We start from the raw sequence: 11125 nt of genomic DNA, 5'->3' as shown, positions 1-11125 counted from the left end.
TGGAGGTGCTGTTCAGCAGGGCAGGCACGGTCGTACCTGGTGAGGATATGGGAATCAATCAGACTTAGCCTCTCCTGGGCGCCTCCCCATTTCGCCGGCTGTTGCTACCTGCTGACGTTCTGCTCCCAAGGCCCCCAGATGTCCCCAGTTATCAAACTCACTGAATGACAAATTAGCTCGCCTTAGTGTGCTGGGTCTCCAACGGATGAGGGAGGAGAGACTCCAAACAACTTCCTGCAAAATAGCAGTGGCAGAGCCACATTCCAGCAGCAGGGTGACTTCCCTCAGGGGGCCTATGAGTTTGGTCCCCTTCCAGGCGTCTTCAAAGTGACTCTGACGTGGATAATTCTCTAGACCATTCAGGCAGTGTAGACAGTTTATCTGGGGCACATGACACCTCTTAGGTCTTGGCAGCATGAAGTTCTGGGGTCTACAAGACCCAGATAATTGCCCTGACCTTTGGGCAAAATCATACACCACACTTAGAAGTCCACTGCTGAAATGGAAAGTGGTGTGGCCACTCTGCTGACAGACCCTCAAAAGAGTTAAATATAGAAGCACATATGACCCAGGAATTCCACTCCTAGGTGTATACCCAAGAGACTTGAAAACATGTTCCCATGGAAACTTGTACGTGAATGTCTATAGCAACATTATTCATAATTAGCCAACAAGTTGGAAGCAACCAAATGTCCATCAACCGATGAATGGATGAATGAAATGTGGTCCGTCCACACGGTGAAGCGCTGATGTGTGCTGTACACGGTGACCCTTGAAAACGTTACACTGAGTGAAAGAAGCCAGACCCAGAAAGCCATAAATTGTAGGACTCCATTTATATGAAATGTCTGGAACGAGCAAATCCATAGAGATGGAAAGTAGCTTAGTGATTGCCAGGGGGTGCGGGGGTGCAGGACAACGGGGAGTGTGTACAGATGTGTACAGTGTGTGCAGATGGGTACCTTTTTGGGGTGATGAAAATGATCTGGGATTGGAGAGCAGTGATGGTTGTAGAAGCTTGTGAATATACTAAAACCCGCTAAATTGTACACTTTAAAATGGTAAATTTTATGGCATGTGAATTACATTTCAATAATAATAATAAAAGTCCACTACTGCCCTCAGAGTCCAGGTCCCTAGAAGCCCCGCCTCACCTGAGAAACTCCCCAGCATGGTTACAGTGTTGTCTGCACCATCAAACACTTCCAGGGAGTCCCAGTTCTGCTCTGTGACAAAACTGACGACTTGAATCTGGAAAGGCAGGGGGGGATTGAGCCGTGGGTTAGGCAGCCCGCCCTCCTCTCCCCCCTTCCCGTCTACGTGAAGGGAGGAGCACCTAGTCTGGACCCGACACTGTGCTAGGAACTCTGATAAAAATAAGATGCAGTCCCTGTCCCCCAGCAGTTCATCGTCCAGTGGCGGAGAGAGGTGTGAGATGGTTGCACGGCAGTGGGGTACTCTGTCAGGTAGAGAACGGGGAAAGGAAAGTCCAGGCTACTTCGGTCCAGCTGGCCTCCCCCTCACTTCTCCAACACTCCTTGGGTTTCCTCACTTTCCTGTCTCGACTGCACCAGACATCCTGCAGCTGTGAGCCAGTAACCCGCGCCTGGCTGGGCCTGTCCACCTTGAGTCCCTGCGGCTCCCCTCTGTTGGCCTTGCCCGCCCCAGGCCCTGCTCCCGGCTGCTGCAGCTGTCCTGGGCCTCCTCCAACTGGCTGTCACCCCCGGGCACCAGTATGGTCCCGATTCCACTGCGGCCTCAGGCTGCAGGTGCGACACCCCCAGGTGTGCGCCGGGTGCTGTCCCTGCTTCGTCTGTGCTTGCCGGTTTGCCCCCTTCCCCTCACCTGCAATGCCTCCTCTTCCATCCCCCCACACTCTGAAAAACAGAACCCTTCAAGCCGTTTGAGAAACATCTACGATTCCTCCCCAGCCTTCACACTCCAGCTCCGGGCCCACTTCCTTCTCCTGGCTTCCCTGATGGCCGAGTCAGCGCCCACCCCTTGTCCTTCCTGAGCCGGGACCTGTTGTGTTTTTCTGTTTGTGGGCCTCCCCTGCACACCTGGCCTGAGGGGCAGGGACAGGCTGCTGTGTCTGCCCCTGGCACCCGCTTGGCCCTCACCTGGATGCCAGCGCCTTCGGGGACCATGATCTTCCACACGCAGTTGAGGCTGTTGAGGTACGGCTCGGGGAAGCCGGGGGACAAGATGGTGCCCCTGCGCTCCGTGAGGTTGCCGCCACAGGGCACTGGGAAGGAGGCCGCTCTGGTCTCTGTGGGTCCCCAGGGGAGCCTCCCCGGCAGACCCCTCCCAGGGCCCCCGGCCTCGCTGTGACTCCACCCCCGGCTGGCTTCCCCCTGCTGGGCCCCAGCCCCGCCCGCTCCCGTGGCTCCTCCCCATACGACCCTCCTGAGGGACCTGGTTCCCGCTCCCCCGCCCCCATGTCCCTCCCACAGCAGCCCCCACTGCTCCTCCTCGCTGTCTTCACGCCGACCCACAGGACGAGGGCTTGGCTGGAAGGGGTCCCCCTCTGAAGTCACTCTGGCCGGCGGGGCTGCTGTGCTTCTTGCTGGGTGTTGGCCGGCCACCCTCGCCCCCAAGTCCTGGTTGTCGAGGACTCACCCACACATGCTGGTGCTGAGACATTCCACTGGGCCAAGGCCCCGGGAACAGGGAGGCACTCGATTTCTGGGGAGCCCTGCAGGGCGTAGCCGGAGTTGCATTCGAAGCGGACGGTGGCGCCCACCGAGAAGTCACTGCCCAGCCTCCTGCCATAGCGTGGTTCCGGCACCGAGCTGCACTGCGTGGCGCTGGTCCGGGGCACCGCTGCAGGGGACAAGGGTGCTGAGGGGCAGGCCGCACCCCTCTAGAAACTGGTCCGGGGATGGGCACACTGGGGGGCTGGAACTGGGTGGGACCCTGACAGGCTCTGGGCGCTTTCCCTCAGAGCAAGGGTAGGGGGCTTTCTAGGATGAGGCCCATCTTACTGAAGCATAGCTAGACGCACAATGTTGTAGCACAGCTTCTGGAAACCATGGGAGGCACTGTGAGCCCCCTGGGCCCAGACTTTAGGCCCAGTTGTGCTCTCCACCTTCCCAATGAAGCCCCTTGCCCAGTAGGGTCCCATGTCCCCTAACAGGGAGAATGGCCCTTCCTTCTCCCCTGACCCTGCTTTGCCCTCTTCACCCCATGTGCCTGAAGACCCTGCCCAGGGCCCTGCTCTCACGACCTGAATCTCCCTTCCTCCTACCTACAGGGGCTAATAGGACCTTTGAACCCAGGCCCCACAGAGGGTGTCCCAGGGGCAGGATTACCCCTGAACAAGGCAATACAGCTCATCCTGGGCAGTGGAATGAACAGGACCATTTTTGGAACCTGAGCCCTAGAAGAGTGGACGTTCTGCTGGACAGAGGGAGGCTGGGCCCTCCAGGTGGAAGCCAGGGCGCTCCAAGACTTGGTCTTTCCGGGCTCGTAAGGAAGGGAACAGACACTGATTACCTACTTCATGCCAGCTACTCTGTGAACTCTTTTAATGCCATCAGTGAGGTAATATTATCACCCTCATTTTACAGGTGAACAAACTGTGGCTCCAAGAGGAGGAGTAGCTGGTGCCCAGTTAGAAAGTGACAGAGCTGGGATCCAAATCCATGTCCAACTCACTCCAAAGCCTGTGTTTTCCCCGCACCTTTACTGGGTCTCGCAGACAAAACCAGGTAAGAGGCCTGGGCTGGTCTTCCCAATGCCATCAGGACTGTGCCAGACAACGGGCAGTGGGGGGTGTGTGTGCAAATTAGCTTCCCTTCTATGATTTCTTCCCTTATCCAGCATGGAGTTTGGTCCAAGAATTGTCTGTTGGGTACATGAATGTATAAAATTCAACTGAATTTCAGGGAACTGCCCCACAAACCAGTAACTGCCCCCAAACACCCTAAGAATGAGGCTCAGACTAGGGGGTCAAAGGCCCCTGTTTTCTCTGAAGAACTGAGACTGCCTTCACACCTCCCACGTCCATGTCCTGCATACCTTGGTAGACAAAGTGGAAGCCTCTGGCTGGAACTTGGCCTTTGGCACTGAACTTAATGAGGACTTGATTGGAGGTGGCCAAGGGCAGCGATTCTCCTGCAGAGACAAGGGGCAAGGAGGAGAGGAAGACTGTGAGTCCAGCAGTCGGGCCTGGCAGGTAACATCCTGGCCAGGATGGAGGGGCTGCCCACACCCCACACAGCAGCCCCTTCCACCTCCCTGGTCTTCCTAAAGGTCTAAACCTAAAGGTCTTCCTAAAATGAAACCTCACATTTTTACTGCAAGTTACAGCTCAAAGTTTACAGAAAGCTTTCACATCCGTGGTCTTAATGTTGACCCATGTCAATGTGAGGTTGGCATTCAGTACCTGCAGTTTATAGATCAAGAAAGATAGGTTCAGATCAAATGACCTGCTTGGAAAGGAGAAAGCTTCTGAAGATGTGTTGACCCACATGGATGGGGGAGAATGGCCAATACCAAACTGACTGGTGGTTTACTTGGAAAACTGATATCAATCTGATAAAAACAAACAAACAAAAAAGGCACCAAGTTCTGGAAAGGAGGGTGACGTAATCACTGGAGAGTAACTGGCTTTTCCCAGATGCCCTGTGAAATGATTGACAACCGGAGTGATCATATAATTTATTGCTCATACTAGGACACTTCCGAGAGTCAAAGGGCATGCTATTAATAATTTGAAAGCTGGTACTATCCCAGGCAAAGCAGGGTGTATTGTCACCCAACCAATAACACAATAAAGTGGGGAAAGTCCGCACAGACACAGGAAGCTAAGGAAGCCCAATAGCTTCTATATCAGAAGATAAAGATATATCTGCTGCTTGATGTGGTGCAGACGGACCTGCAGCCGTGAGGTGGAGACCTGCTCACCATCGCCTTCCTGTGGAAGCTGACGGAGAATGTGGCGTGATGGGCAGTGGCACGACCACTCTGCATGCTGCCCCTCCATAGCCTTAGGGACCCCTGGGAATGTCTGCCGACCCCACCGTCAGAAGGGAAGTAGGTGTTACAGAAAGCCAAGCTACATCACTTCAGGGAGGCTTGGAGCTGGAACCATCCAAGGAGCCATTGGGAGGCACATCTGGGGTCCACCAGTGCTTCCAGAAAGCCCATGTGATGCTACTGGTCATGCGGATTAGAGAGCCTTTTTCACAACACACTTAGATTCACATGGATCCCAGGTGGCTGAGCCTAGGAGTCACTGCCCAGCTAAATTCTGGCTGCCAAAGCAAAAAGAAACTCATGAAGAAAAGCTTTTCTTGATTTTCACCACCATCTCTAGTTCCTCCTCTCAATAAATGTGAGCAGAACAAACTCAGCTTTTCCATTTTTCCATCATCTGGCCGGATACATGTGGAGTAGGACCCCCCCGTAATCTCTCACAGGACCCATTTCAACTTCCAGTGATGGACGTATGCAGCTCTCCCTCTCCAGGAATAAACACACAGTAAAACCACTGGACATAAGAAAAGATTCCAAAGTTTTAAGGTAGGAGACCTCTCAGAAGTCAAAGCAAGTATCTTTATGTGAACTACAACAAAGAACAGGTAAAAATCTCAGAAGATTTTTAATAGCGGTTGTCACAAGATTAAATTTAGCATTGCGTCTCTGAAATTAGAGGAGGAAGATGTGTCAAAGAACAGATCTGAGATCAATAAAAGCTACAAAGAGATGAGAAACTCTAGCACATGGAGCTGGATTCTGCAGAAATTGAACAGCAAAGTGGAGATTAAATTTGGGAAATTCTTCCAGAATCCACAGAAAAAGGATAAAGAGATTAAACTAATGAGAGAAATGACAAGTGACATGGAAGACAGGCAGAAAAAAAATCCAATATGCATATATCAAGAATTCTAGAGAGAGAAGACAAGAGAAATTAAACGAGAAAAAATAATTGAAGAAGGAAGACAACTTTCTAAGCTTGAGAAAGACTTGAGGTTTTTGAAAGAGATTGTTCACAAAGTGCCAGATCTAATTAATGAAAAGAGATTTCCACCACAACACATCCTAGTGGGCTTTTCAATTTTAAAAATAAAGAAAAAAATGTGAAAGGTTTTTAAAAGAGAAAAGCATGGGTTGCCTACAAGGGCAAAGAATCAGGTTGAATTTCAGCTCATCTATAACATTAACTATTGGAATAAAGTAACCACTGCAGCTTTGAAATGTTTTTGACCCATAATTTGATTTGTAATCAGGTTGTCATTTATATGATACATCAAAGGAAAGGCATTCTCATACATGCAAGGTGACAGAAGATACTGCAGTGGGGAGCCCTACTTTTAAAAAACGAACCAAAGTAGGGAAATCAAAAACTATCAGGGATAAAGACAACTAGGAAAATATAGTTAAACCCAATTAATTATTGTTAAAGAACTAAATGCAAATGGAAAAACTTGTTCTTGGGGTAGAAGTCCATAATTATAAAATAATTACTAATAACATTGATAAAGTCCAAATGTATCAGCAAAGCTTGGAAGTTAGAGATGGGTCAGGTATGAATGGAAACGTGAAGAAGCAAAAGCAAAACAAAACACAGCAAACAAAACCCCAGAACGAACAAAACAAGGTGACAGAGAGCAGACCACGTGTTTCCCTTATAAGTAAGCTTCCTCTTAAAAGAAAAAGACTCTCAAAGAAAATGAGAAAAGATAAATCAGGCAAACACAGATAAAAAATTGTTAGAAACGTAGGAAGACAACAAAATATCACAATTGTGCTGGCAGATACTTTCACACAACATTCTCATTGATATATAAATAGAAAAACAAAACGAAGACTGTTGAGTTGTGGTCTTCAAGCTTTTCTTTTTCTCCCCCAGCCCAGCCTCAGGGACAGGGACACAGTTCACTCCCATCAGCACCAAAGGCTCATCATCAGTGTTTCTCTATATGAGGAATAAGAGATGATCTGAGGATATTGATATTAATGTATATAGGTCCTATACTTCTATTTCTCTATCTATCTATCTATCTATCCATCCATCCACCTATCAGTCATCTATCTCTATCACTATTTGTTTCTATTTCTATTGGTCGTTTACATTTCTATCTATCCCTATACCTATATCCATATTTATATCTACAGGTCCTAAGTGTATACCTATCTCTCTACCTGTACCTATGCTTATACTTCTATATCTATGGATATACTTATATCTATCTATCTATCAAGAGATTTTGAAAAAGCACCTTACCCTCCAAAATCCTGATTTACATTCTTGGATGAGTGTGTATGTGTGGGGTGTTCCATTTCATTGAGAACCACTGATATAATGGGTTTGAATAATAAAAATGAGTAAGCCTTGGGCTTCCCTGGTGGCACAGTGGTTGAGAGTCCGCCTGCCGATGCAGGGGACACGGGTTCGTGCCCCGGTCCAGGAAGATCTCACATGCTGTGGAGCGGCTAGGCCTATGAGCCATGGCCACTGAGCCTGTGAGTCCGGAGCCTGTGCTCCGTAACGGGAGAGGCCACAACAGTGAGAGGCCCGCATACCGCAAAAAAAAATAAAAAAAAATAAAAAAATGAGTAAGCCTTATCTAATGGCTATTACAAAGCTTACTGAATACTAACAGTAAATCTAGGAGGTGGAAGTTTTACTTTTTGCACTTTGCACATGAGGAAACTGAAGCTCAGAGTGGCCAAGGATTGTGACGGCAAGCACCTAGCATGCAAGTTGGAGAGCTGAGATGAGAGACCAGGCAGTGTGACCACAGGGTCTGAGCTCACCCCTTCTCTCTATGTGGACTCTCTACGCAACAGAGAACACACATTCTTCTCAGATAATTAAGGAATTAAAAAAAATGTCCTTGGCTACTGAGAGGACCTCATTGAATCCCCAAAGTAGAAATGGTACAGGCCGCATTCTCTAACTACCTGGCAATAGAGATTAACACAAATGTTTAAATGTAATGGGAACAAAATCCAGGTTCTTGGGGAAAAAGAAGAGACATCCTTAAACAACTCTTGGGCAGAAAGAGTAAATCATGATCATGGATTATTTAGAAAGTAATGATGATGAAAATCGTACATATCAAAATTTATGGCATGAAGCCAAAACTATGCTTAGAGGTGAATATATATATGCGGTAAACATGCTTCTTTATTACACAGAGAAAATAAACAAAACTCTCAATTCAAAAAGTTACAACAAGAAGAATAAAATAATCTGAAAAAAAGGGGAGACGTTATGAAACAAAAGTGGGGTTCAGTTAATTATAAAACAATAACAAAGTCTACAGAAGAATTGATAAGTTGAATATAAAACAGAATGAAGCCAACAAAATGAAAGAAACTAAACAATATAAAACCTCTGGTCCAGCTGAGAAGGGCAACTATGAATATACCATTCAGTCTGTGGAGTTTGTTATTATTTTCTAATTAATTAACCTCTGCTTTTGTTTCATGACATCTCTCCTCCTATTTTTCTTCAGAGTACTTTGTTCTTCTTGTGTATAACCACTAATACCAAAGAGATTAAACATCATCATAGGATATTATGTAAGTGATGGTGTTACATTTAAAATAATCACAAAATAGATTTTTTTACTGACATATAAAATATTAATGTTGATGTTAAGGTAATATACCTGACTAGACAAATAACCATGGAAGAAAATAACAGAAAAACTACTGAAAAGAGATAAAATAATGAGACAAATTTATTTTCAGATGATATCGCTTCTTGCCTAGAGGACCCAGGAGAATCAGTTGGCAGTGTTAGCATTATTATGGAGGGTTCAATGACTTTACAAGATGAATATACCCCAAATATCAGTCTTCTAAAATACTAGCAAAGACCACTTAGAAAATATAATGGTGGGGCCGGCAGGTGATGCCGGGGGGAGACTCATTTACAGTAGCAGCAACAAAAATTCCACAAAATATCTAGAAATAAAGTTAACAGAAAATGGATACTGCCTAAATGAAAATTATAGCACCTTTCCAAAGGTTTTTTTTGTTTGTTTCTTTCAAAAGATAATAGAGAGACATACCATATTCCTAATGGGAAATAGAGTTACTACTATAAACATGTGAGTTCTCCCCCAATTAATCTATAAGTTTAATGGAATTCCAATGAAAATTCCAATGCAATTTTTTTAACTTGTTATAATATTTCTAAAAGTTACTTGTAAGCAAAATTAAGCAAGAATAATCAATAAAAAGTTCAAAATCAAGAATGACAATGGGGGGCTTCCCTGGTGGCGCAGTGGTTGAGAGTCTGCCTGCCGATGCAGGGGACATGGGTTTGTGCCCCGGTCTGGGAAGATCCCACATGCTGCAGAGCGGCTGGGCCCGTGAGCCATGGCCGCTGAGCCTGTGTGTCCAGAGCCTGTGCTCCACAACGGGAGAGGCCACAACAGTGAGAGGCCCGCGTACCGCAAAAAAAAAAAAAAAAAAAAAAAGAATGGCAATGGGGACTTACAGTACCATATGTTTAAAATTACGATAGTGTTAAACATTATTACAATACACTAATTAAATCTTTTTGATACTGATACAAGAATAAACAGAGGAGTCTAGAAACATACCTTTAACTTTATAAAAACTTAATATATGTGAATCTGGCATTTTGAAAATTTCATTAGAACAACTGATTAACTAAATTTGCAAGACGTTGGTTAGGTGTTCCCTAGTTCAAATAATAAATCAAAATAAATTCCAAAGCTATTAAAAGAAAAAATGAAACTAAAAAAGAAGCAAAGGAAAACGCAGAGGAATATTTATTTAGTCAGCAGAAAAGTAGAGGAGAAAACTATAACAGAAAACATTGATAGATTTAATATCATGGGAAATTTAGATTTTCTGACATTAAAACATAACCTGAAGAAAATTAAATGGCAAATGACAAACTATAGGGGAAGGTTTTTCATAGCATATACTATAGATAAGAGATTTTTATGGCATGTAATATATATAGCTTCTAATAATATGGAGCTCTACGAAATACATACAAAAATAAATGCTAATAGAAAATCAACACTAATTTACAAGTAAATTCACAAATAAAAAATTCATGGGCCAATAATTACATTATACAAGGTTAACCTAAGTAGTAATAAAAAAAGGCAAATTAAAAAATGAGATACCGTTTTCACTTTTCAAACTGATGTTTTTGTTTTCTTAATTACCTAGTTATTGTGAGAATAAAACATGCCCTCTTTCTTTTTTAAAAATATCTTTATTGGAGTATAATTGCTTTACAATATTGTGTTACTTTCTGCTGTACAACAAAGTGAATCAGCTATATGTATACATATACCCCCATATCCCCTCCCTCTTGAGCCTCCCTCCCACCCTCCCTATCCCACCCCTCTAGGTGTTCACAAAGCATCGAGCTGATCTCCCTGTGCTATACAGCAGCTTCCCACTAGACATCCAATTTACATTTGGTAGTGTATATATGTCAGTGCCACTCTCTCCCTTTGTCCCAGCTTCCCCTTCCCCTACTGTGTCCTCAAGTCTGTTCTCTGTGTCTATGTCTTTATTCCTGCCCTCCCACTAGGTTCATCAGTGCAGGTTTTTTAGATTCCATATATGTGCGTTAGCATAAGGTACTTGTTTTTCTCTTTCTGACTTACTTCACCGTGTATGACAGACTCTAGGTCCAACCACCTCATTACAAGTAACTCAGTTTCGTTCCTTTTTATGGCCAAGTAATATTCTATTGTATATATGTGCCACATCTTCTTTATCCATTCATCTGTCGATGGACATTTAGGTTGCTTCCATGTCCTGGCTATTGTAAATAGTGCTGCAATGAATACTGTGGTACATGTATCTTTTCGAATTGTGGTTTTCTTAGGGTACATGCCCAGTAGTGGGATTGCTGGGTCATATGGTAGTTTTATTTTTAGTTTTTTAAGGAACCTCCATACTGTTCTCATAGTGGCTGGTATCAATTTACATTCCCACCAACAGTGCAAGAGGGTTCCCTTTTCTTCACACCCTCTCCAGCATTTATTGTTTGTAGATTTTTTGATGATGGCCATTCTGACTGGTGTGAGGTGATACCTTATTGTAGTTTTGATTTGCATTTTTCTAATAATTAGTGATGTTGAGCAGCTTTTCATGTGCTTCTTGACCATCT

At 45.1% G+C, this 11125-nt stretch overlaps 1 protein-coding gene across 1 annotated transcript in view; it reads right to left on the bottom strand.

The window, feature by feature from the left end:
- The window catches only part of CSMD2 (CUB and Sushi multiple domains 2), a 621436-nt gene that overhangs the window by 125094 nt on the left and 485217 nt on the right, over positions 1 to 11125 (bottom strand). Inside the window, exons 33-37 of the mRNA XM_007453867.1 lie at positions 4021 to 4116; positions 2620 to 2823; positions 2121 to 2245; positions 1155 to 1251; positions 11 to 36 (exon numbers count right to left, since the gene is read on the bottom strand). Coding sequence (XP_007453929.1) covers positions 11 to 36; positions 1155 to 1251; positions 2121 to 2245; positions 2620 to 2823; positions 4021 to 4116 — 548 coding nt within the window. The remainder of the gene's footprint in view (positions 1 to 10; positions 37 to 1154; positions 1252 to 2120; positions 2246 to 2619; positions 2824 to 4020; positions 4117 to 11125) is intronic.

This window comes from Lipotes vexillifer, unplaced genomic scaffold (genome assembly GCF_000442215.2).
Source record: "Lipotes vexillifer unplaced genomic scaffold, Lipotes_vexillifer_v1.1 scaffold213, whole genome shotgun sequence".
In the NCBI taxonomy this organism is placed as follows: Eukaryota; Metazoa; Chordata; class Mammalia; order Artiodactyla; family Lipotidae; genus Lipotes; species Lipotes vexillifer.
Note: the sequence above shows the minus strand (reverse complement) of the source record. Positions and strands in the feature narration are given on the sequence as shown.